Raw genomic sequence first — 25,003 nt, forward strand, 5'->3', positions numbered from 1 at the left:
ATCTTTTAGTAAGATCTGCAATCACAGTTGTGCCCCATGCAGCTTGATAGGTCCACCACTGGCACCCTGTTCTTTACACAGATGAGAACAAGCTCATGCTAAGCACCTTGGTGTGTTCAAGTAACGGAGTCTAGGGACACCATGGCAAATGTTATGCTGCCCCCAACAACATGAATTTGCAACAGTTTATTCTTCATAACCGGACAGATTGATATCCCTGCAGTGTAACCAACTTGGTGTTAATCAACTTATTTAATAAATTATGGAATCTCCTATCCAAAATGTCCAAGACCAACTTTATTGTCACACTATTCAACATTACAAGGCAGGTACTCCAGAAGGAGCTTATAAGCATATTTTACATCTGGTTAATTATTGAACTGGGGACAAAAATCTTGAGTGCCCACCTTGAAGCTTTGGAGATTGTTTAGATCTTCTGTGCCTAAGGTCAGTCCGAATTATTTGAATTTCATGGTTTGTAGCTTATTTGCAGCAAGTTGCAGCATCAATATTCCAAGTTGTGCCCACTGGCTGCTGTTCTATCAGAGATGACTTTATGATAAGGAAATCCCATCATTGCTTCTCCTACTTTAGATAACGAAAAAGGACTTCAAACTCCTAGCTGGGATGCTCAGGGACTTCTACTCTTACACTATAGAAAGCATCCTTAGTCGTGTAGTTACTTCAGTCAAGAGAATGAGGCGGAACTTTTACCTTCAAGCCGCGAGACTGCTAAATGAGACTGCCTGTCTGATACTCAGCTACTCAACTGATAGCTCTTAACCAGCTATCTAACACAATGGGGGGTGCTGATTGGAATACTTCTCTATTTCTCTTTCTTTTGTACAGCCAGTCTGGCACTTAAGCATTTCACTACACATTATAGATGTGTAATTGTGTAAATGGCAAGTAATTAAATTCTTCAAGATGTAGCGGTATAAATACACTTAATATGTTGAAATAAATTCCTTTAACGTGCTCACTACAAGTATAATATGAGCCTTGAAAGATTTTAATATACAATAAATTACATTTGACAGTAATTTTGAGGTAGGTTTGCTTATCAGCCGCTAGAGGGACCTTTGGCCATTTTTTATACTTGCGAATGTAGGAGCAGATTCAAACCAATTTTTAAAAATGCGTAAATTTCACGCTGAATAAAACAAATGACTTTATTTACATTAACAATTTTTAATGCTGTTGTGTGTACAGTGTTATGTGTCAATGTGAAAGTTACCTGTATTTAGTTTCAGCTTTGACGAAAGTGCCGGTGAGTAATCGCAGGTTGCATTTTGAACACACTGATGGAGAACAGGCGAGGCTTTCAGGTTAGTTACGCGATGGCCGCTCTCTCAACAATGTCAGGATTTCGAAGCGAAAACAATGGCTCCGTTGCTCGAACAGGCGTGTTGCTGTTTTGACTAACTGTCGGAATGGTAGCGGTATCGTTTTAGCTCAACGGTTTTGCGTTAAAGCCGGGCCGGAGGTGAGCCGTTTCTGTTAAGAACTCAGTGTTTTTCTTGTTCGTCTCCCGGGCCTGGCTGGAGCTGCCTACACTGTAGCGGCGGGTTGCTACTTTCGGATGAGCGGGCAGTAGGAATCGAAGAGGAGAGGGGTCTGAATTTAATTAAACTGAAGGTGAAACGAGTCTACAGATCCTCGTAGTGAGGCACGTAACTGGTAACATTTTATCGCTGTGGGTTGAGGGACATGGAGAGCATAGTTTTTAACTCCTAACGTGATGTTCTTGCTAACTAGCATTAGCTTACCGTACCGTTGACTTGCCCTAGCTAAAACGAGAAGGCATAACTAATTTAGAATCACATCGCTCTGATCTAAGGTGAGAGAAACGGATAGGTGGGCGTTTTACTGAGTGTTTCTGAAGCCCGATTCAATGCGTGGAACGTGAAATCTGTCATGATGCCGGAAAGCAGCAGCAGTTTGCATATTCTAGGTTAGCCGTTGCTAACAGCAGGTGGCTAGCTGAAGTATATGGTCAGTGACGTAACGGTGATCATTGTTTTGACAGCACACGGCATCATATCCGCGGCTAAGACCGTCCCATTTGCTAGTCTGTTTAATTTACTTATTTTACCCATGCAAGAAGAACTACAACTGAAATATAGATGTCCGAAAAGTTGATCATTAGCAGCTGATGTGACGCAGCTCGCTAGCCTGACAGAGTGCTCATAGTCTGTAATTACTGCAGCACTTTGCATCTGTTTGGCTTAATTCCGCAGGGATTTTTTAAAGCTTACTTCCCTGTGCTGATGCCCGGTCTTTTTTTTCCCTCTTCTATCAGTAGCTTCTGCACTGTGTGTGTAATGGTGGTCTTTCTTTGTGTGACAGTTGTAGGATGGATCCAGACGGTGGGGCAGATTCACAAAAAGCTGTCAGTTTGCAGTGGAAAAGCTACAAACTCGTCCAGGACCCAACCATTAGACGTGTCACCCAGAAGATCTACAGATATGATGGAGTGCATTTCAGTGTGCCAGTGAGTTAATGTTCACTTTTATTTATTTACTTTTATCTTCAATCATTTAGACTATTGTTTGTATGTTGCATGCTGTTTATTTTTCGTCCCCAGGACTCTGGATTTCCACCTGTGGGAGAACTGCGAGATCCAAGACCCCGGAGACTGTGGTCCAGATATACAGAGCTGTCTCTGCCAGTGCCAAAGTTTAAGGTGAGAATACTTGGATTAGTGTTCATTTGACACGTCTCGGGAGCTTTCTGTTTGATTATCTTTTCACTGATCCTTTAATTTGTTACCGCAGCTTGATGAGTTCTATGTGGGTCCCATACCTCTCAAGGAGGTGACCTTTGCTCGACTCAATGACAACATCAAGGAACCCTTCTTGGCAGAAATGTGTGCCAAGTTTGGTGAGGTGGAGGAGATGGAGATTCTGTTTCACCCCAAGACTAGAAAGCACCTAGGCCTGGCCCGAGTATTGTTCACCAGCACCAGAGGAGCCAAGGACACAGTCAAGCACCTGCACAACACCTCTGTCATGGGGAACATCATTCATGCTCAGTTGGATATAAAAGGTAAGTTAAAATGTCTCCTCTTTGCCATCTGATGCACATTGTTACAGTGATGCTTTGGGCAGTTTCTTTATATGCAGTTTGCAATTTTAAATCAAAAGACAAAGAGAGCCACTTTTTCATGTAATCTTTTGAGCAATTCCTCAAAGGAAGAAGACTTGCTAACAAAACAGTCAAATGACACAGAAAAAACTTTTTCATACAAACCATGTTCGATATAAATTGTTTGTCTGTTGATTCGGTTTGAGAGCTTGCATTTAAATAGCTGTGACTTTTATTTTTATACAGGTCAACAGAGGCAGAAATATTATGACCTGATAGTAAATGGGTCCTACACTCCTCAGACAGTGCCTCTAGGAGGCAAGGCTTTGACAGACAGGCTTCAGCCTCAGACTACAACACAGCCACAGCCTGACACGGTATTGTGACTACACAAACATCTCTTCACTTATTTAGTGATGTCATGCTTGAGTGGTAATCTGAATGAAGATGCATTTAATTTTATACATTTTTACTCTGTTTCCATAGCCATCAGAAATGAGGCGAAGGCTTTCCAGTGAGCTTGCAGTTTTGGCAGCAGGGGTCCAGGCCCTCACATCGGGAAATGTCACACCTTCTGTAGAGACTGGCTATGATCAGCGTCTAGACACGCCCCCCTCCTCCATGGCAGGTCCTTACACCCCAAGCTCCTCTGCGTCATCTCAGGGTGGGGGAGGAACACCTTACAGCTCAAGATCTGGGACCCCTTTTTCACAAGACTCGGGCTATGCTGGTGGAAGGTTAGTTTCTGATAATTAACTGGAACAAAGCATCTTGAATAAAATTTACCTTAAGTGGTCTTACTGTTGTGGTTTGGTTCAAAGTACTGTGGAAAAGACTGAGGCACCCCTTGTTTCGATATATTTTGCTAGGAAAATGAGAAATGGATGCAGCGATTTATTGAAACATGCAGTCATACATGAAAATTAGGTTTATGAGGCAAAAAAACAAGATTTGTACAATTCTAACAAGTTCGATAGTCTTGAAATATTTGTTTTGACAACCTTTTATTTTTTTCACATAGCCTGAACCTTCTGAGGCAAGCTTTCTTGTAATTTACTTAAGTAGTTTTCAGAAATAGTTCTCCAGACTTTTTGAAGGTCATATCTAAGCTCTTATTTGGATGTTGGCTGTCATTTGTTCCTTCTCTGTTTCCTCAGTAATGTTGAGGTTTGGGCATTGGAGAGACCAGTCCATGACTGATGGTGTCCATTTTTTGTTAGTGCTTTTATTGTGTTTCTATGCTTTTACTGGATTGGCAGTATGCTTGGGATCATTGTCATGCTGAAAAATGAAGCTATTGCCAGACACTTTCTAGATGGTACTGAGTGGTGGATGAAAATCTGATAGTACTTTTCTGCATTAATAATTATAAATACGGTCCCAAACCATAACCGAGCCTCCACCATATTTTACCATATACTTCTTTCCTGAACTTGTTGGTGCAAATGATATGAAGGGAAATTTTTGGTACAAAAGACCTGGTCTGGTCTTATCATCTTTCATCATTTTTTTTTTTGTTTTTGTTTATTGTGTCCTTTGTTAGCTTGGCTTGCACAGAGGAGGGAAATGCTCTCAGGTTGTTTGTTTCAGTTGTGCGACATTGAGTTTCCAATAGTATTTGGCACAATTAGATTTCACTGTATGTATGTATTGTATGTCAACATCAAAATCCTTCTCATGTCATCCCTTTTAAAACAAAAACATTTAAATGATGTTACAACACAAACCACATTTTACCTTTTCACATAAAGTCAAAAAGCATCATTGATTGACTTAGTGGTTCATATATAAATTCCTCATTTCTGCATTTTAGGCATCCTGGTTACAATACTGGCACAATGGGCAGCGGCTACCCTCCCCAGGACATGTTACCTTCCTCATCTTCGTCTTCTGCAGTCTCCTCGACGGTTGGAGGATACAAAGTGTCACGCTACTCTGATGATGCACAGGAACCTTCAGTGTATCACCGGGGTCGTCCTATGTACCCCCCAACAACATCATACCGTCCCAATGAGCCACCATGCTACCCCCCTTACCCTAATGTTGGAGGACCTGGGCCACACATGGCACACCACTCAATGCCCCCACCACCTCTTGCCAACCAATATGATCAGCCCCTAATGTCAGAAAGGGAGAGGGAGCGTGAAAGAGACTCAGGGGGACGGTATGGGCCAGCGGGGATTGGTTCCAGGAGGTCATCTTATCATCACCAGCAAGACACAAACTCTTCCTCAAAGTACCATTCCCATCATTCCCACCACCATTCAGATCGCAGGGATGACAGGGGGTACAGGCGAGACAGCCTGGGCTCTCGGTCAGGTGACCACGGCCACCAGAGACACCGCAACCACCACCATTCTCACAACCACCATGGCAGCAGCAGCCGCAGAAGAAGCAGCCATGACCGGGACAGAGACAGAGACAGAGATAGAGATAGAGACAGGGACAGTGACTACTCTAACAGTTCAGATCCCAGGTACAATTCCAACTCGTACCGCTCTTCATCTAACAGCATGTCTCCTCCCCCATCATCTTACTCTACATACTCCTCCAAAGAGCCTGCCCCAGCCCCTCCTCAGGGATTGGACGTTTCCACTCGCCTAGGGAGCACAAGTCTCACAGAGAGGGGTTCTCTGCCTTCATTAGGTGCTGAAAAAGACTACCATGGTCACCACAGTGCTCTCCCTCCACCTCCCACACCTCCTCTCCCACCAGCTTCTGTTATTGCAGCAGCTGTAGCAGAAACACTTGGAACACTGGACTTCAACCAGGATAGTCCTGCTGGTGAAGAACAATGGACAAAACCCAAACGTCGTCCCAGCACCCCACCTGCCCCACCCAAGACACCCCCGCCTTCTTCTCCGCCCCACCCCACCATTGCTTCCTCTTCTAATTCTCCTTCTTCTACTTCCCTTCCCCACCATCTTTCATCTTCTTCTAGCTCCCCTCCACCCCCTCAAAGGGACTCGTCCTCCCCGGAGCCAGATTCCACCAATGAGAGTTTACCGTTTGTCTACCACAGCAGCAGTCTGGACTCTCGTATTGAGATGCTTTTGAAGGAACAAAAAGCTAAATTCTCTTTTCTTGCCTCTGATGAAGAAGATGAGGAGGATAGGAAAGAGGAGAAGCATGGGGGCGGAAGTGGAGCTGGAACAAGACGTGGGTCAAGTGATGCGAAAGGGGAGCGGGAACAGGTGGGGGACAATGGCGAGAAAGACCACAGGAGGAAAGGGGAAAGAGACAGAGGAAGAAAAAGGGGAAAAGGGGGAGAAGGCAGGAAGAGCCCCACAGTACTTACAGCATCTACACCACCCGTTTCTACTTATTCTCCCCACATCCCACCCCCAGAGGAAACTCAGGCCCAAGTCGGCCCAGCTGGTCCTGGAGTATTGCAGGAAGAGTCTTCACAGGCTGGATCTGCTGATGCACAGAGCCGGACAGGAGCGCACACACCACCTTTTAATGGACAGAGTCAGGTATGATCTGTCCTGATTCAATTTATTTTTATAAATAGAATCAGTTGTTTTGATAGTCACCCAGAAATACCTGTCTGTGGGCAGAGAAATAAATATTTGGTGGAAATGAATAAAAACCTCCTCAGTACCGACACAGTGATTAACATCCTGAGTGCTGTCAAACATAATGTTCATGTTTTGGTTTCTTGCTTTTAATGTGCCCGTTTCTATGTTAGAAAAGTGGGACAGAAAAATAATTCAGTAAGTGTTATTTTGAGAATTTGCTTCAATATGTGGGTGGTTTCTCAACTTAAGACAGTAAATTCTGATTTCTTTCAGGCCTCTCCTCATTCCTCAGGAGAAGACATGGAGATCTCAGATGAGGAGGAGGAGACTACGACCATAACAACCGTGACCACCCACCAGCCATCAGTCACCTCAGGATCCTCACCTTCTTCATCTCAGGCTGCCATGACTTCACAAACAACAGACCCCTCATCTTCACCCCCACCCATCTCTGACTCTGCACAGCACTTTGGCACCTCCATGCACCCTCCCATACCATCCTACCCCCCTCATCTGCCCCCTCCACCACCCCCTGGTTACTCCCTACAACCCCCACCTCCACCAGGGATTCCTCCCCTTCCTCACATGGAGCTGCATCCTGAGTATCCTCCCCCCATGCCTCACCACATGTATGACTATGCCAGCTCCATGGAGCTGATGAACCAGTACAGTGGTGGAACCCCTATGTCTTTCCAAATGCAGACCCACATGTTAAGTCGCCTACACCAGCTGCGCATGTCCTCATCCAATGGCACCACAGGCCCGGGTGAGGCAGCTACTGCAGACTACAATTCCTACCATCTCCACTCTATTCCACAACATCACACACACCACCCCTACATGGACCAAGAGGGCAATGGGGCAGGCACTCATTATGACCAAGACCACCGATACATGCCACCCCACATGACCTATCCCTACCCCGATACCCACAGCACTCAAATACCACCCCATCCACACCATGGTATCCCGCCTCCACACACTGGCTGGCCTCCACATGTCTTACCGCCACACTACCCATCTTATATGCCCCCACCTGGCTATGGCACGATGCTGCCTGCGGATGGAGATGAGTACAGGGCTCCAGGGGAGGAGATGTCCATGCTGGCAGAGAATCCTCATGAAGCCACAGTGCAGATGGTCTTGGCCACTCTTATCCAAGAAATGAAGAACATCATGCAAAGGGACCTGAACCGCAAGATGGTGGAGAATGTAGCCTTTGCCACCTTTGACGAGTGGTGGGAGCGGAAAGAGACCAAGGCCAAGGTAAGGAAGCCCAGCCTCAACAATAATGAAGGTCATCTTTCTAAGGTTGCAGTTAATTTTTGTGCATGTAAAATAAAATAAATAGGCCCACCCTGTTACTTAATAATTTTACTAGTTTATGTATGTGCTTCCTCCATTCAACTGTAATTGATTTTTTTATAATTAGCATGTTTTCTTGTTTTGTTTTTTTTAATGAAAGATGTCATTCCTGTTACTATTTCATCTCAGTTTAATGATGCTTTTATTAGTTAGTTAACTATATAAAAGAAAGACTGTTGTTACGAGGCCAGAAAAAAGTAATATCTTCTGTAAATGTCTACTTTTTGTAGCCATTCCAGACAATGGTTAGGGGGGTTTCTGCGTTACGGGATGAAGAGAAAAAAGAGGAAAAGGTCAACCGTCCACGGGAGCCTCTCATGTCTCTTGTGGATTGGGCAAAGAGTGGTGGCATGGAGGGATTTTCTCTCCGTGGAGCACTACGACTGCCTTCTTTCAAGGTAACAGTACTTTATTGCTGCAGAATTTGGTTTCATCTCCATGTTACTGTATGGAATCTATACTGCCTTCATATTTTATGTTTGTTTGTTGGAGTGTCTCATTTGCCATTATGCCACCAAAACACTAGGTGGCAGTGGTGCTTGTATGCCACCTTGTTGAGGCACTTTGTTGATGTCACTAAATGGTAACTGAAACTGTTCTCCATGTTGGACCTAATAAATACAGCATTTATTTAGTTGTACTGAACTCTCTTTTTACAAGGGAGACCTGTCCAGTGTCAGGAGTTAGAAAAGACAGTAATTTCGTTCATACATGGACTGAATGTGACATGAACATAATAAAACAGCATAAGTTTCACTGCATTATCATCATGCTGTTTTCATGCTTATTGTTTCTCAGTCAATAGTGCAGTATTTACAGTGCATGTCAGTACCAAATGGACCAATAATAATAATTGTGTTGGTGCATTGTGTAGTTGGAATTCTTATTAGATACTCTTCAAGCTACATTTAAGGCTGTCACAGGTAAACCATACTGTATAAATGTTCAGCACAGTATATGTCAAGCTTAAGTCAATAAATGGTGTCAAGAGTAGTTTAAAATATCTGATATTGTCATTCTAATATTTTGAATTTTTATGTGGGACCACAATATTCAAAAAGTGCACAAGTGTTTGGTGTTGTCAGTTTGTGGTACTTCCTCTAGTTCTGAAAAATAGTCAGACTTTGTAAAGTCAATTTTGGGTTTTTTTTATTCTTAAAAAATACTTTGAACTATGCAGGTGAAACGGAAAGAACCTCAAGAGTTTGAAGAGGGCGACATGAAACGGCCACGGCCCTCAACACCACCGGACGAAGATGATGAAGGTTTGCTCAGCTGTAATTCAGGCTTTAAAAAAAAGGTTGGATTACTTGATCTGCTCCATGTAAGTCTTAAATTATCCTGTTTTCAGCTGCTGACGAGAGAATACCAGAGGCAGACAGGCATGGAGCTGAAAGGGACAACAAGAGGAGGAAAAAGAAGCCAAGAAATCGGAAACCCTGGGAGCTTGACAGTGAGGGAGAAGAAACATCTGATGGTTCTTCTACTGAAAAGGTTTGTCTGTTTGTTTTAAAATTGTGATTCAAGATTAAAACACAATTTTTAAAAAATGACTTTAGATTATTAGAATATATGAATGTGATAACATGAGTTTATAATTCATGTTGTCATTTATTTTAGTTAGCTACAGATAAGAACAAAATTATTAGCCTCGTATGAAAATTAAAGTTGTTTTCAAAACTTTCCAAAGTAGTTTCTACCTCTCAGCTGTAAAAGGCTGATGGGATGTTGCTGTCACCCCATTGGGCAGGCAGGCGGGCATCCCAAGTTTGCGACGTCAACGAGGCAGCATAGGATTTTGAAATTCATACCACTGGTGCATCAACTAAAAATCTCACATGAGTTTGACTCGCGGTGACCTTGACCTTCTGAAAATCCTGTGAATACAATAACTCAAGAAGGAAGTCGCCTAGGATTTTCAAATTTATGCTATATGTGCATCTATTAGGAGGCTGAGGGGTAGAACTGGTGATCACCAGTATTTTAAAATGTACAAGGGATTTTTAACATAGCACTTGTAAGGATACTATTTATTTAAATTTTTTTTGAAACCATAAGTTGTTTCTTGATTTGTTTTTACACACAATAACAATTTTTTGAGAAAACAAAAATGACCAGTGTCACCTTTATAAGTCGCCAGAAAATGTGACCTTTTTATTGAGCCATAGCATAAACCACTGCTGTGCAATGATGTGCTTTGACTTTGTGAAGGTTCAAACTGAAGGTTATTTTCCAATTTGCATGCAGTACTAAAACAAGCAAGGGTTTGAGGTGTCTAAAGAGCCCATTAACAACTGCCAAGACACTAGTGAATGACTAAGCAAAGTTGGAACCAAAGAAATGTTTCCTTTGGTCAGATGAGACAAAAGTAGAGTTCTTTGGCCATGGAGACAATGCTTATGTTTGTAGAACATAAGCTTTGTTCTCCAACTCAACAACACCCAAGCATGGGTTGTTCCTGGTACAGAAAGCCAAGTTAACATTGAGCCTTGACTTGAGTCCCAATGAAAATCTGTGGGGTGAACTGTAGACTGAGGTCTGTGCCAGAAAACCCATTAAATCTCTGGAGGAGCTTGAGAGATTTGCCAAAGAAGAATGGGCTGCGATTGTGTGTGTGTGTGTGTGTGTGTGCGTGAGCGTGAGCGAGAGAGACTTGATGAAAACTGTAACAAACAACTGCAGGCTGTTATCCAGGAAAAGGATACGCAATTGGTTATTAATATCAAGGGGGGTAATAACCCTGGTAGTTTTTATGAAATCTGTGTGCAAAGTAAAATAATGTAAGCATCCAAAAAAAAAACAATATGTTTGGAAAAGCTGTGTTTAAAAATTCCATGCTCTCTTTAACACCACTTAGGAAATAGTTCTGTAGTGAATTGAATGCAATAAAAAGAAATTTTCATAGCAGGGTTACAAATTCTGTCCTCACCTGTAGATGGCAGGATGTCACTGTGATTATATTGTTGTGATGACAACTTTTTTTTCCCCCCCATGTTTAGGAGGATGAGGAAGACGAAAGTGGAAAAGAGTCTGATGGTAAACCACAAACAGGAATCTCATAACTTTATGTTCTTATTTTCAGCTATCATGACTGTTTACATTGACTTTTTTATTTTTTTAGATGATGTCCTCAGTGCAGACAGTGATGACGAGAGCCTCTCATCCTCTTCTGAAGGCTCTTCATCTTCAGGATCTTCATCTTCATCCTCAGAAGAGGATGAAGATGAAGAGGAAGGAGAGCGGGCAGAGAGTGAAGGACCAGACAGCATGGATGAGTCAACTATAGATAGCACAACTGAGAAAGACAATGAGAGGTACATCACTTGTACTGCTGTAATCAGAATTATATAACAATGAATGTTGTACTTTTCAACATTCAAATGCTTGTTTTGTTTTTCTCAGGGAAAATAATGCAGCTGTTCCAAAGGCAGAGGTCAAAACAGGTTAGTCAGAAGTTGTTATAAATCACCAAAAAGCACCAGTAACATAATTGCTTCAGTTCGAGTTCAATCTTTGAAAACTTGTATCTTTTCTCAGGTGATACAAAAGATGGCAAGGCAGACACAACGGCGCCTACCAAACATCCCCCCTCACCACCATACCCACGCCCTACATCCCCTATCGTTCTTGTGCCCCCTCTCAAGAAGCGCAAAAAGACAGTCTCCTTCTCTACAGACGAGAACGAAAGCAAAATGCAATTGCCAGCTGCACCCCCATCTCCGTCGCAAGTTTCGGGTGAATCTCCCCTCCTCTCAGGCAGGCTTCCAGACTCACCCATCACTGCAACCTCACCCAATTCATCTCGTCCCAGTCAGGGCATCCAGCTGCTTCCCTTTGCCTCTAAACCAGGCGAAGGGAATGCTCTCATTGTGCCCCCATCTGGACGAACCCAAGATACCGAGGAGACCAAGAGAGGACCCCTCATTTCTCCCCAGACTACCCCAGCCAAATCCCCTAGCAAACGCGGTGCAGGCAAAGAGTCTCCCAAATCTCCTGCTCCTCCTGTTATGGTGTGCCGCACTGTGCAGAACCTGCCTTTGGACCATGCCTCTATGTGTAGGATGGCCTTTGAGGAGGCCCCAGCACCACCATCTGTCAACAAAAGGTCCAGAGGCAGACCACGGACATCTAGCCTGTCTACTTCTTCCTGTCACTCTCTCAGAGAGGAAGATGAGGATGAGGAAGAAAGTGAGCAGAGGTTAAGACTAAGAGAACAGGTTGGGGCCTCCAGCCTCCTGCAGCTGGCCTCTGCTTCAACAACTGACCTTTCTGTGTTAGCTGATGTGGCTTTGAAAATGGACCCTGATCCTGGAGACTCAGAGGAGACAGAAACATCTGATGAAGCAGAGGAGCACAAGATGGAAGGAAATTACTTCGCCCCAGAGTCACTGGCCCTCCTTATGAGTCCAGGGGCTGTAATCGTCCTTATGGAGCACAACTACTGCAAACCCCCTGTTGTACCAGTACCAACTGGTGCCAAAAGGACTTCCTCCAGACAAGATTCTTCTGTTTTGCTCCCAGCTGACCTCAACTCTATTTCTGGGGTGCTTGAAGCACCAGAGGAAGTCATTGGAGATCCACTTACGTCACGGGGAGATGCAGGAGAATTCTTTTCTGCAGTGGGAGAGATGTGTGACTCTGAGGATACGGGCCAGGTTACGCCGGTGTCTCCATCACCAAAGAAGAAGAACCTAATTGGCAAGGGTTTTGAAGCTGAAGAGGAAAAAAGCAAAAAGAGGAAGAGAAAAGATAAAGAAAACCTTGAGGTTCATCAAACAAAAAAGCAGAAGGAGCAGCCAGGCAAGAAACAGAGGAAGCGGAAATTAGAGGTATTTTTGTCATGTTTGTTCCTGTAAATGTTTGAGATTGTCATAACCGTAAACATGCCACAGGCAACAATAGCACTGACTCATTACCAGTAAGCCCAAAGTTGGAATTTTGAAATTGGTACAGTTGAAGAGTTTTACACGTCTCGAAAGAATTTCCAGAATCCGCTGGTAAACCTTTGGACCTTTGGACTCTCCAGACCAGGAATATATTTCCAGTGTAGACAGAAATGTCGTTTTTGTGCATGTTTTTTTGCTTTTACAGAACTGTGTGATACAGTTTTGTTTTTTGTTTTGTTTTTTTTATTCTTGGGTGTGTTCTGGCTGAAAACAGATGGGGTAACAACAGGGTGTACCCTGTAGAAGCGCTCTGCTCTCAGTCTTACTGGTGCAATCACACTAGAATTACTGACATTTCCTTAGCATTGCTTAAAGCTAACGTCAGCCAGGTGCTTTGCATCATAAAAAACTTCTTTTACTTGCGCAGATGAGTTTTCATTAACCATAAACTTGCCACCTGCCAGTGACATGTCTAATGTCCGATGGCGCTCTTTGCAAATACAGCAGGTAACAGTCCAAAGACTTCGTCTGAACCAAACTGTCTCAACTCGTGCACTATATATGAAAAATTTGGATGAGTTTCTGATTTGTTTTTGAGTCTCTGCTGTTTTCATCCCCTGAACTTAGTCAGACGGATTCTGAGGCATCTCCTCTCTAATAGGTATTTGAAATACCAGATGGTGCTCCAAACAATAGGTTACCTCAGGTTCAGGTTTGGTCTTTGCAAAAATTTCTGGCACAACTTCACCTGCTTCCAAAGTGTGTGGAGAGGATGAAAATAATCACAATGCAGGGACTCCAGCAACGCTTAAAGGGAAGATGAACAACTTTATTGACTGACCAACGCATTTTGGCTTGTGGCCTTCATCAGGGTCATAGTAACACATAGTAGAAGTGTGCTTCAATAAAAGGCAGGAAACAGAAAAAAATTCAAATTAACCAATCACATCTTCATAGGTAAACCAGCTGACATATAACAGGTTGGTATTGGTAAATTGGTTAAGGCATGCCCAAGTAAACACTGGACTAGATAATTAATATAATTTATTTTATCAACAAAAGAAAGAGAAGCTTTCTAGACATCTCGTTTTAAGTCTACATTTTAGAGACATAATTGCGAAATGCGTTGGTCAGTCAATAAAGTTGATCCTCTTCCCGTTAAGTGTTGCTGGAGTCCCTGCATTGTAATCTTTGATCTTTACTGCATCTTGGCACAACACCTGTGCCTTTTTTCTAAGAACACTTATGTTCAACCAAAATGTCAATGACATTCAGTCACTGAATATAGTTATGAATATTGTTATGGATTAGATGACTTTAACTGGCCAGAGAAATGTCCAATGTGTCAGTCTGTATCAGTGTAAACACCGCATAGACTAGAAACTAAAAGACTGTTTTTCTTTCCTGCAGGACTCAGATTTGGACAAAGATGTGGATGTGGAGGAGCTTGAATCTGGGGAGCTGTCCAGCTCAGACACTGAGGAAGAGTTGGTTGAAGAAGTGAGGAAGAGTGAGCGGCTCTTTTTGCAAGAAGCAGGAGTAATAACATCCCAGAACTGGTCGAAACCTGTCCCAGCGCCTGAGCCACCAGCTGTGAAGTTTGACAACCGCAGTGAATTTGAGCAGATGACCATCTTGTATGACATCTGGAACTCTGGTCTGGATGGTGAAGACTTGTCGTTTTTGAAGAAGACTTATGAGAAGCTGCTGCAGGATGACCATAGCTCCGACTGGCTCAATGACACTCATTGGGTCAACCATACTAATATCCTTTTCAGTGATTATCTTTCACCTCAAAGATGTATGGGCACTAGGTTTGATTTACATGGAAGTGACACAATATCCAAAAAGTCTGACTGTTATGAATTTACTAAATTGTCTGCATAACGTGACGTTTTTAAATTGAGGAATGCTTTGATATTTGGTGCCCTGTTGTCAGCCTTGACCTTTGGGCTGCACTAACCAATTTGCCAAATCCTCGCCGCAAAAAGAAGAACACAGATGGGCAGCTTCGTGAGCATGTGACCGGTTGTGCCAGGAGCGAGGGGTACTACGCCATCAGCCGCAAGGAGAAGGATGTCTACCTGGACCTTGACCTACCCGAGCAGGTCATACGGGAGGTGGAGAATGTCGACACCTCGGTAGGCAGACTCCAAATCTTTTTGGATGCATCTTCTTTTATTTCTTTTCCATTTATTGAATCTGTTGTTCTCACATCAGTTTGATTTTGTCTGTTAAAGCAGTTGAGAAGCTTTGCTGAAATACTTGAGATATCTTGCGAAACTTGTTTAGGCTTTTCCTTAAAATGAGTCGGCATCAGGTAACAGGCCGACGCACTTGGACAGTTCAATGTTCATGTTCACTCGCTCACAGATGACGTTCGCTCTCCTAATCTAATGTTTGTGAGATTGGAGATTCTGTTGTGCCTGATCCTTCGTTTGTTGTTGAAAGAACAGGATAAAATGCCCGTGAGGTGAATCTGTGCATGCAGCACAACCTAAAGTCAGTAAATCTGATTGGCAGTGGAGACGTTGGTGTGGACGTGCTTTCGATTGTGTGGAAAGTTGAAGCCGGGTTTAAATGGAATTTTAATGTGATATCCAGTTGAACCTTTTTTTTTTCCAGGAAAAATATTTTGCTGGTCTCCACTGCCTCAGTAATCAATTATTAGGGGTTTGTAGCTGTTTCAGGGTATTATTATAAAGTCAACATTTGGCTAGATAGTGCCTCTCAGGCATTTGGAATGGAGGTGATTCATATTTGGCTTAGTTGAAGTGGTAATTTTAGGATTTGAGGTGGAAAAAGGTGAGGGTTTTCAAATGACAGAGAAGTAAGATGATGAGTATGTGGACATTTACAATACAGAGGTTTTAGGCATTACATTTGTGCTGTCTGGTGGTTGAGACAGACTCATACAGGGAAAACAAATCATATTTAATTTCAGTCACATACATCACTGCTCATATGTTTAAAGCATGGGACGTATTCTTTGTCAGTAAAAAGAACATTAAATTCAACAAAACAACAACAGTGCTATAAGGGCTGATAATAATCAGTAAATTATTGATTTATAATCATGCTTAAAAAAAAAAGAAGGACAATACAAACTGAAAAACTGTGTGAAAATAAGAGTCATGGAGAAACGTGCGAGATGCGTGTCGTTTCTAGTCGGGCTTCCTGATTTATCAGGCTTGTATGAGTCAGAATGTGGTCGTTCACAGGAATAATGTGATGTCTGAAAACATTAGGCTTTTGTTTTTCCTTGCAAGACTACTTGAAACAAAAATATTTCTTGCTGACTGACATTTTTTTTTCTTTTTTTTCTCATCATCTTTGCTGTTAGAAGTGGGTTTAGAGTGGGGATAGGGTGTGATGAATTTAACAACAGACTAAACAAGTGCGGCAACCTTGAATGTGAACGTGTAGTTTTCCCTTTGTTTTGCCGTTTTGTTGGCAGCCATAATTGTAACATACTTGAAATTGTATGTTGTGTCCACTGCTTTTGAGTTTAATGTTCATATCACGTATCTTATCGTCAGTATTCAAAAACAGTACAAATGTTATTGCATTTCGAGAATGTTGAAGAGTGAATTCTTCCTCTGGGCCAGTGGCAGGATGTTTCAGTCCAGGCGTTATTTCACATAAAGCACAGTGATCATTCCCGTTTGTGACACAGGAAATCCATAATTATTTTTTCCTGATGTAGATCCGGATTTGTCACATGTGAATTACTCCTTCCTGAACAAAAGATGATGAATCCAATTTACGTCAAAGGATCCTAACGATCACATAAATTCTTATGAAGTTCCCTGAAAAGTTTTATCATAGTGAGTGTCACACCTTTAAAGTGTTTTGGAAAGAATAATCAGAGCAAATGTGCAACTCCAACTTTCGTCAAGCATGGTTGAACAGCTCTAGAAATTTGCACAGCACATGTATTCCCAATCCAGAATTAAACCAATTCTCCTTTCTTAAAAATAAAGGAGAAAATATCACACATTCAAAAATTGGAGGATTTGAATACATGTTTTATGTGTTTTTCATTAAAAAAGACTGGGTTCAGTCTGTAACTTCCATGAAATACTGCTGAATTGGGTGCCTCTTAGCTGGAAATACAAACAGGAAACATGAGCGCAGCATTTATTTACACAAACACACTAACCACTATGTCTTCATTAGAATTTACTTAGAAGAAAAAAAATAGTAAGGCTAGACCGGTTGTGCACTTATCACTTTGTATTCCAAGGCACGATTTGCTCAAGTATAGACATCTCCCAGCCTAAAGCAAACACAGACATGCAAAAATAAATTTATTTTTTTTTAAAAGTCAGTTTTTTTTTTATTTACAGCCAATTAATTTCAAAGACCTGGGGCATGAAGCCACTGAAGGAGGCGTGTGGACAGAGAAAATAAAAATGTTTGAATGAATTTAGGGAAAATAAGTTGGAATTGCTGATTGTATTGCACTAACCTTTAAATAGAGTTCAGCTTGGATGATTTTTTTGTTTGTTTGTTAGTAATGGCTGATTAAAAATAATGTGTGAGAACCATTTCCTGTGTGCCAGGAGTAATTACAGTTGCACTACATGCATATAGTCCTACTGCATATATGTTCGTGTGGTCAGCTTTAACCTACAGAGCTATGGTTGCCCGGTGCATAATGCTGGGCAGTAACATAGTATGTGTCCTGAATGCGTCACAGTATTTTTAACAGTTACTTTCAGCTCTTTGTGAGTATTACTTTGGTGTAAGTGCAGGGAAAGCTTTCTGATAAGTCTGCCTAGAGTCAAAAGCAGAAAAAAAAAGGAGTAAGAGGGGTCACAGAGCCCCACACATTTATCATAGGCCTAAATATGGCTATTACTGTGATGATTCTATGATTTCATCATGCAACGTTCCTCTTTTATAATGCCTGCAAATAAGGTTTGGGTCACTTGGGGGTGATGATCTTGATGCTCGTCAGACACTCATATGATGCACCGTCATTGGTCCCATGTGCAGCCAGTTATCCTCCACACAATGCCAGATTGTCATGGAACGCAGGAACATTTGAAAAATCAGCTCACTTAGTGTTTGTGTGAGTTAAGAGTGGAAAATCCACGTTATCGTGTTGCTGTGCAAGGTTTATTCCTCCGTAATGTATTTCCCATTTAGCCGTTATGCTTTCCCTTACTGCTTCCATGGACACAAGCATAGTTCCTTAGAATAATACACAGAAATTATTATATTTTACTGTGGCATGTTTTATGCAGTCTTGCTGTTTCTAGAGTTACAGACTAATTCAGACTCTGCACAGAATGAGATGTAACTGGGGCACCACATCAGTCTGCGTCTTTTATTATCTGATCCAAGTGTCCCAATAACTGAGATATGTCTCTGCTGCTTTGAGGTTTTTATGTGCTTATATCAGGAACAAAGAGATGTGTCGTGATGAATAATCCCCTTTATGTTTTCAAACCAAAGATTTGTGGCAGGCTTAAAGAGTTACTGATACTCAGGAGGATCTCTCCCCCGCACACAGAGCAACACAGACACACATGATTTAACTTCATGGTGATACATTGAAACAGCTGTTTCACTTAGCTTTATAGGTGAAACATGAAATGTAATCTCATGGATTATTATCTTGATTGTAATATTGATCTGTTTAGTACTGAAAGCAAAGCATTAATTGGTTGTAAAAACACAGAAGTTGCATAGTCTGACAAAATCTAAAATGATGTTTGAGACGTAGCATGAGAACATGTCAGTTCATTTTGTTTCAGTTTGAAGTTTCTAAGGAAGTTTCAGCTGATTCATTTTTTCCACAGATTCCTTTTCCTTGTTTTTGGAAATTTGTGCTACAGTTACACTGCTGGGCTCCCTTTAACACTCAAGTTTTTTTCACAGTAGTTATGAGAGTAATTTTTGATATGTATAAGGAACACAAGTTAACATCTGAACGTCAAGGCCATCTGATGAAGTCTTAGTGTAACCGTTGCACTCTCTGAAGCTCTTTTGTTTGTTTCCTGGCAGGGTGCTAACCGAGTGCTATCAGAGAGACGTTCAGAACAGCGCCGCCTCCTCACTGTCATCGGCACCACTGCCGTCATGGACTCTGACCTGCTTAAACTCAACCAGCTTAAGGTACAAGCAGTACTATATTCATGTGGTCACTTACAAGCTAAAGGACAAAGCTAACAGTAGCACTGCCAGGCTTCTACCTTTCTACCTTTAAAACCCGGAGAGCAGCAACCTGCGACTTGTCAACAGATTTAACTTTAAAAAAAAATATCTTTGCTTAAAAAACAAAAACACTGTAAGTTATGCCACCTGACACAATAAATTAAATGGTTTACAGTTCACGAGTGTAATCAAAAGGTCATCTAAGGAATAAATTTCCAGACCCTGAAACTGATTCCATGCTTTTAGAAGCGCATAGCTGAATTTAGTAGGATATATGCCAACATTTTTTACAGTCTAAACACAATACAAACAAGACGTCTGTGAAGGTTCTCAGTCATCCAGGTCATCGTAGCTTGGAAAGAAAAGCATCTGGACTTCTTTAAGTCCAGACTTAGACTACAAACAAGACCAATTTTGACACGAACTCTGTGGTTTATTAAGCAAAACTCGCAAAAGGTTTTTCCCAAGCCTCACAAGATGAAACTCAGGGCTGAATGCAGAAGTTTTACCTTCACAATGGTGGTTTTATCTTATGGTTTCAAGATGAATTTGTTTAGTTGTTAATGCAATGTCTGAATAGGCGTTTTTGTTTTTTTTGGAAGGTGGCTCTTGTCTCGTTTTTTGTGTGCGTGTGTGTGTTTGGTTTTGAAAGAGGCTGTATCTCTGGCTTTCATTGTTACACAAATCCGGGGTCGGAGTCACAGATCTGCCTCTGTGCTAAACATGCAGAAAATCTGCTCACTACAGTAGGTCAGTGGTCAAACTTTTGGGTGTGGGCCTTTTTTGCATGTTCTTATTCTAGTCAACAATTTTTTTTTTTTTTCTGGTTTTCACACCAAATTATCAACTTGGATTAGTTTACCTTTTTGAATTGTTGAAGATCCAATTATAAAACAAAGATATACCCTGTAAATACTTAAAGCTGTCTGTTAATTCAGGACAGGTTAGTTTATAAAAATATCTATTGCTAGTAAGGCTCCTCTTAAATTACATCCACTCTGTCCTGATGCAGTTCCGAAAGAAGAGGCTTCGTTTCGGACGCAGCCGAATCCACGAATGGGGCCTGTTTGCGATGGAGCCCATTGCTGCTGATGAGATGGTCATTGAGTATGTGGGTCAAAACATAAGACAGGTATGACTTATAAGGAGTTTTGTGTTTAACCAGTGATGGTTTTTGAAACTTTTCAGCCATCTTGACATCTAAATGTTTTCATTATCCACTGTTGCCACTAAACAAATCTGTAAAATACTTATACAAATAATAAATCTCTAAGAGTCCTGCTGTGTTGGACCCTTACTCTTGCATTGTAATATTGATATGACTGTATGTGAATTGCAGTTTTTCAGACACTTTGAGGGTGTGGTCAGTCAGAAAATGTTCTTTATGCGCAGATGGTGGCTGACAATCGAGAGAAGCGTTACGCACAGCAGGGCATCGGGAGCAGCTACTTGTTCAGAGTGGACCATGATACGATTATAGATGCCACCAAGTGTGGGAACCTGGCACGATTCATCAACCACTGCTGCACTGTAAGTCTGAAAACACTCAACAATGATCTACCTCTTACATGCTTTAGATATGGACTGATGTTAAGTTCTGCAGCTGTCACCCTTCAGTCTGTCAATGCTTTTTTTCCCCTCCCTTGCAGCCAAACTGCTACGCCAAGGTCATCACCATAGAGTCCCAGAAAAAGATTGTGATCTACTCAAAGCAACCCATTGCCGTCAACGAAGAGATCACGTACGATTACAAGTTCCCACTGGAGGAGAACAAGATCCCTTGTCTGTGCGGAACGGAGAACTGTCGTGGGACGCTCAACTAGTCAACGCACTTCTCTACCACACTTACCAATGGCCAGCCATACCCGTAAACACCTCCCTTTCCCCATGAGTTTGCTCTCCTAAATGTGTAACTTGAACCACCCCAGTACACTATGCTGCCCCTCCTCATGGCCTCATAGCCGGCCTCACAGTACCTAGGACGTAGACACGCACACACTTGGCACTTTTCACACGCAGTTTTCATTCTCTAGGCAGTTCCACAAGCTAGTGGGTGATGGATTGGCGTCATCTGGCTCTCGATGCATGACAAGGCCTTTAGCATCAGCTCGTTAAGTGGCAGTATTACTGGACAAAACCGGGTGCTCCAATGAAGTTGTTGCGTCAGTCAGGGCATGAAGGATTTGTCTGATTCCATGCCGACATCCGTTTGAAAGGAGACAATGTGGAGAAAAAAATAGAAAAGGACAAACGTTTATTGGCACTCTCTCAGACATGGCTTCATTACTCTTTTAAAGTGACGGCATCAGTCAGACATGGGTCATTTTTATGTTCCTCGTGACTTACTTTCAAAAGGATTATATTTTTGTAAATAACTATTGTTAGTATCGACTTTAGTGAAGTGAAACTACAATTTCGGTGTTCATTTCCTTTGCCATTATCTCTAAGAGCAGCACTTGTTCACGTGTTTGCATGCTGCTGTGGAAGTTGTATTGTGCGTCTCATAACCAGCCTCTGAAATATTGTTTTTTTCTTTATTGGGTGTAGCTGAAACAAATCGGTGAGGGACGCTTTGATCTTTAATAAAAGCAGTCGGTAGGAAAAATGTCGTCCAGAAGTTACTGCTGATTAGGGCACTTAATAATTCACAAACATGCACAAGATGTGCAAAAATAATATTGTGCATAACTATCTGTAGACTTGGCAGCAAGCAGAGCTGTGCCAGGCTCCTACTCTCTAAGATTTTCTTTCTGACAGTTACAGAAGCCAGGGTGTTTATCCAGATGTGAAGCAGTGCATTTGGATGCCGTCACGTTAATGATAAGGAGGTCATGTCTGAAAGGGGCTTTCTTTTGTCGGCGTTGTCCAGGAGTCACTCCTCTAGTGTCGAATTCCTTCTGTAACCACGCACCCATACAAATCCGCACAGAGACGCACACGAATACCAGAAAAATTCAGGGTTTTTAGACTCGCTCACTAAGGGCGTAACTTTTAAGATAAATCACTTCAATCAATTTGGTCTTCAGTTATGCAAGATTTCCAAGCGTGAGGGTTGTTTTGGAGCTTTTTTTTTTTAAATTTCATTTCATAGTATTATATTATATTACTATTGCTGTTATTAATGGTATTGTTACTTATTTGCATTAGCTGTAAGTATATTACAGTGAAATGAGCTTCAGTGTACCCATCCACTGTCCTCAGTGGCTTTGTGATCCACCAGCCCTATAAATCCTTTCTCCTCTCTCCACTGTGTGTTACTCTCCTGTTTTGCAACAGTCTGTATGAGAGTAAAGCCGTTTTAACCCACTGTGAAAATGTGTAATTTAGGTTTCAGCTTACAGTGTGCGTGGGTTTTTTGTTTTGTTTTGTTTTGTTTTTTTAAATGCCACTGCTAAACTTTTATATTCCCCTTTTTATGTTTTTTTTTCTTCTCCAAACTTATGGATACTGACATAGGTGCTTTTAACAAATTATTTGTGCGCTCTTTGTGGGTTCTTTATTCATCTACAATAATTAGGGCTGTGCTTGTGAAATGCAGTTGAGCACATGTCCAGTGGGGGTGGGATCAGAAATTGTCAATGACTGTTTCTATCACCAACACAATGGAGGGGGAGTGTATACGTTCATAACTCACATCGCTTGTTTGTCAGCGATGATTTGGCACGCTATATCTGCTGTGTCAACAGAGAAGTCGCAAAAGTATGTTCCGTTGTCGACAAGGTCACGTCCCTGTTTGTGGGTGAATTCTAAAGATTCACAAAGGACGCAATCCTATTAGCAACAGCCGTTGCGTTTGTTGGTTAAAAGCATGTATGTCAGTGACGTAAGTCAAGAAAAGGTTTTGTTGCTGCTTACAATATATCACCCTGTTTCGTTTCAACACGCGCACAAATTCCTGTTTAAACAATTGACAAAAGCGTTTTCTGCAAATCCTTCTCCCTAGTTGCTTTGTTAAGTTCTGAATTACACAAGTGAGTTTGTGAACAATGCTGCTGGCTTTGCAGCCATTTGCTACAAGTTTGCATTTCTAGCAGAGCCCCAAGTCAAATAAAGTTATAAGAAGAAGAAGAACTCCTTCGAGGTAAACTTGGCAGATCTGTTTGTAAGGCACATTTATTTGATTTGGTTTCTGTTCAAAGACTTAAAGTTCTTGTTTTCCCCTTGTGTTGCAGATCTTTGCAGAATTCATGAGAATGCATTATATTTTACTTCAGTCATCCCTTCTGAAAGATCGTAACTCAAAAAAAAAAAAATTCTGCTTACAGTCTGTTTGCATTGTAGATAGGTGAAAGTGTCCGTGTCCCTGCGAGGTTAACAATCCTAGCCAGTTTCTGATACGTTGCAGACGGGGATTTCAGTGACCTTTTGTGTTGTCTTTTTTTTTATTTTCATGGCTATGGCCGTCCAAAGTTTAACTTTGATGTTGAACTTTTAACTAAACTCCTGTTTTTTGTTCTTTCCCAAACAGGAAAATGTGTAAGATATTTCTTGTTGCAATGAAAGCCTTTCAGTACAAACCAACCCTCTTTAATAAAGGAGAAAAAGATGAAAGGAAAAAACAAAAGCAAAAACAAAAAAACAAAGAAGTACATGTAAATATTGTAGAGGTGTTTGTTTCTTGTAGAAACACACTGATTCCAAGCTGTAAATATGTTGTTCCGTTTCCTTACTCAATGAGGAGGAAACATGTACATACCTTCCATTCATTTATTTTTTATTGTTTTTCCTTTTAATTTGATGATTATTTTAATATTATTTGCAATATTTCTCTTGTATTAATGCGTTGGACCCTTTATTAATGGTGCATTAAAATATTTTTTAAATAAATGAAAATCTTGTGTTTTTCTTTACCAAGTCAGTGTCCTGCTGGATATGCATGTTCAGATTGGAAACAAGCATGAGAGTCTGACTTCTAGTTGATCGCTCTCTTATGCCACTTTAAAGGCATGTTGGTTGAGCAGGAAGTTGTGTGCCGGAAATGAATGCATCTGCAACTGTCATAGACTGTAAGAGGAAGCAGTGAAATCTGATGAGAACAGATGGTGACCTGAGTTGACGAGGCTACAGCTGGCTAACATGTGCCCCTATATGCATTTCCAACTCCCATCTTTTTAGTGCTCTCCCTATAAGGCCAACTTTCTTCTGATCCACTGTTCCTCACAGTGAAAAGTAGGTGAGTGTGTTCAAGAGGCAAACATATTAAAAACATCAGCAGAAAAACATGGACCATTTTGTGTAAGGCATTACTTTTACATTCACAGGTCTCCTGATCCATTTTACTATAACAATATATTCATGACAGAAGGAAAGTAAAGTGCTTTTTGATGTCTGTCTCTCACTGAACATGCTCCTGTGGCTAGCCAGCATGTCATGGAGTGGGTGGGAGGAATTATCCAACATTGGCTTTATCTTGGACAACATTCGCCTCTCCAACACCAAATTAAGAGAGTCCAGCTTCATCCCTAAAACAATGCTGGCCTTGCGGATCAGTTTATTGAGTCTGTTAGCATCAGTGTCGTGCCAAAGTAGGTATCCCCGACAGAATTTGTTTCCCCTGTGCTGGGAGCACGCAGGAAGTACTGATGTTTTCATTTTGTGAAAAAGTGAAAAATTAGTATCGTTACATTACCATTCAGTTTGAGGGTTACAACAGAAAATTATATATTTATTGCTCACAGGGTATCAGATGGGATTATTTTAACAAACCATTAACATTTTGGCTGATAACTATTTTTATTCTCCTGTAACTTTACTATATAAAGAGCTAAATCCTTCAAAGTTTCAGGAGTAATGCGTCATAATAAGAAATGTTTGTGAACGAAAAATCAGCAATGTGGGATACTGTTTGTCCGTGATTTACACAGGGGGAACAAATTGTGGCAGGATCAGCCTGATATTAGTTGTATCCCACTATAACTTCGTTGTATAAAGAGCTAACATCTCAAAAATGTCAGGAGTAGTTAGTCATTATAAGAAGTG

The 25,003-nt window shown here is 41.5% G+C and overlaps 1 protein-coding gene across 3 annotated transcripts; it reads left to right on the forward strand.

Moving 5' to 3' along the window:
• The first annotated feature begins 1,243 nt into the window (after window positions 1–1,243).
• On the forward strand, window positions 1,244–23,825 carry setd1a (SET domain containing 1A, histone lysine methyltransferase). Of its 3 annotated transcripts, none has more exons than XM_005726229.2 (21): window positions 1,244–1,669; window positions 2,350–2,494; window positions 2,588–2,686; window positions 2,778–3,048; window positions 3,334–3,464; window positions 3,574–3,824; window positions 4,901–6,563; window positions 6,882–7,874; window positions 8,204–8,371; window positions 9,154–9,238; window positions 9,325–9,467; window positions 10,973–11,009; window positions 11,095–11,287; window positions 11,376–11,416; window positions 11,511–12,802; window positions 14,270–14,624; window positions 14,819–15,000; window positions 18,875–18,985; window positions 20,037–20,156; window positions 20,417–20,554; window positions 20,674–23,825. In XM_005726229.2, the coding sequence occupies exons 2-21, from the start codon at window positions 2,357–2,359 to the stop codon at window positions 20,845–20,847; spliced, it is 6,585 nt and encodes a 2,194-aa protein (XP_005726286.1). In that variant the 5' UTR covers window positions 1,244–1,669; window positions 2,350–2,356; the 3' UTR covers window positions 20,848–23,825. The 3 variants fall into 3 exon arrangements, with proteins under 3 accessions (XP_005726286.1, XP_005726287.1, XP_005726285.1); XM_005726230.2 differs by having other exon boundaries at window positions 1,244–1,486; XM_005726228.2 differs by having other exon boundaries at window positions 1,244–1,328.
• The last annotated feature ends 1,178 nt before the right edge of the window (window positions 23,826–25,003 follow it).

This window comes from Pundamilia nyererei, unplaced genomic scaffold, assembly GCF_000239375.1.
Source record: "Pundamilia nyererei isolate P.nyererei 1_Seehausen unplaced genomic scaffold, PunNye1.0 scaffold00018, whole genome shotgun sequence".
Lineage (NCBI taxonomy): Eukaryota > Metazoa > Chordata > Actinopteri > Cichliformes > Cichlidae > Pundamilia > Pundamilia nyererei.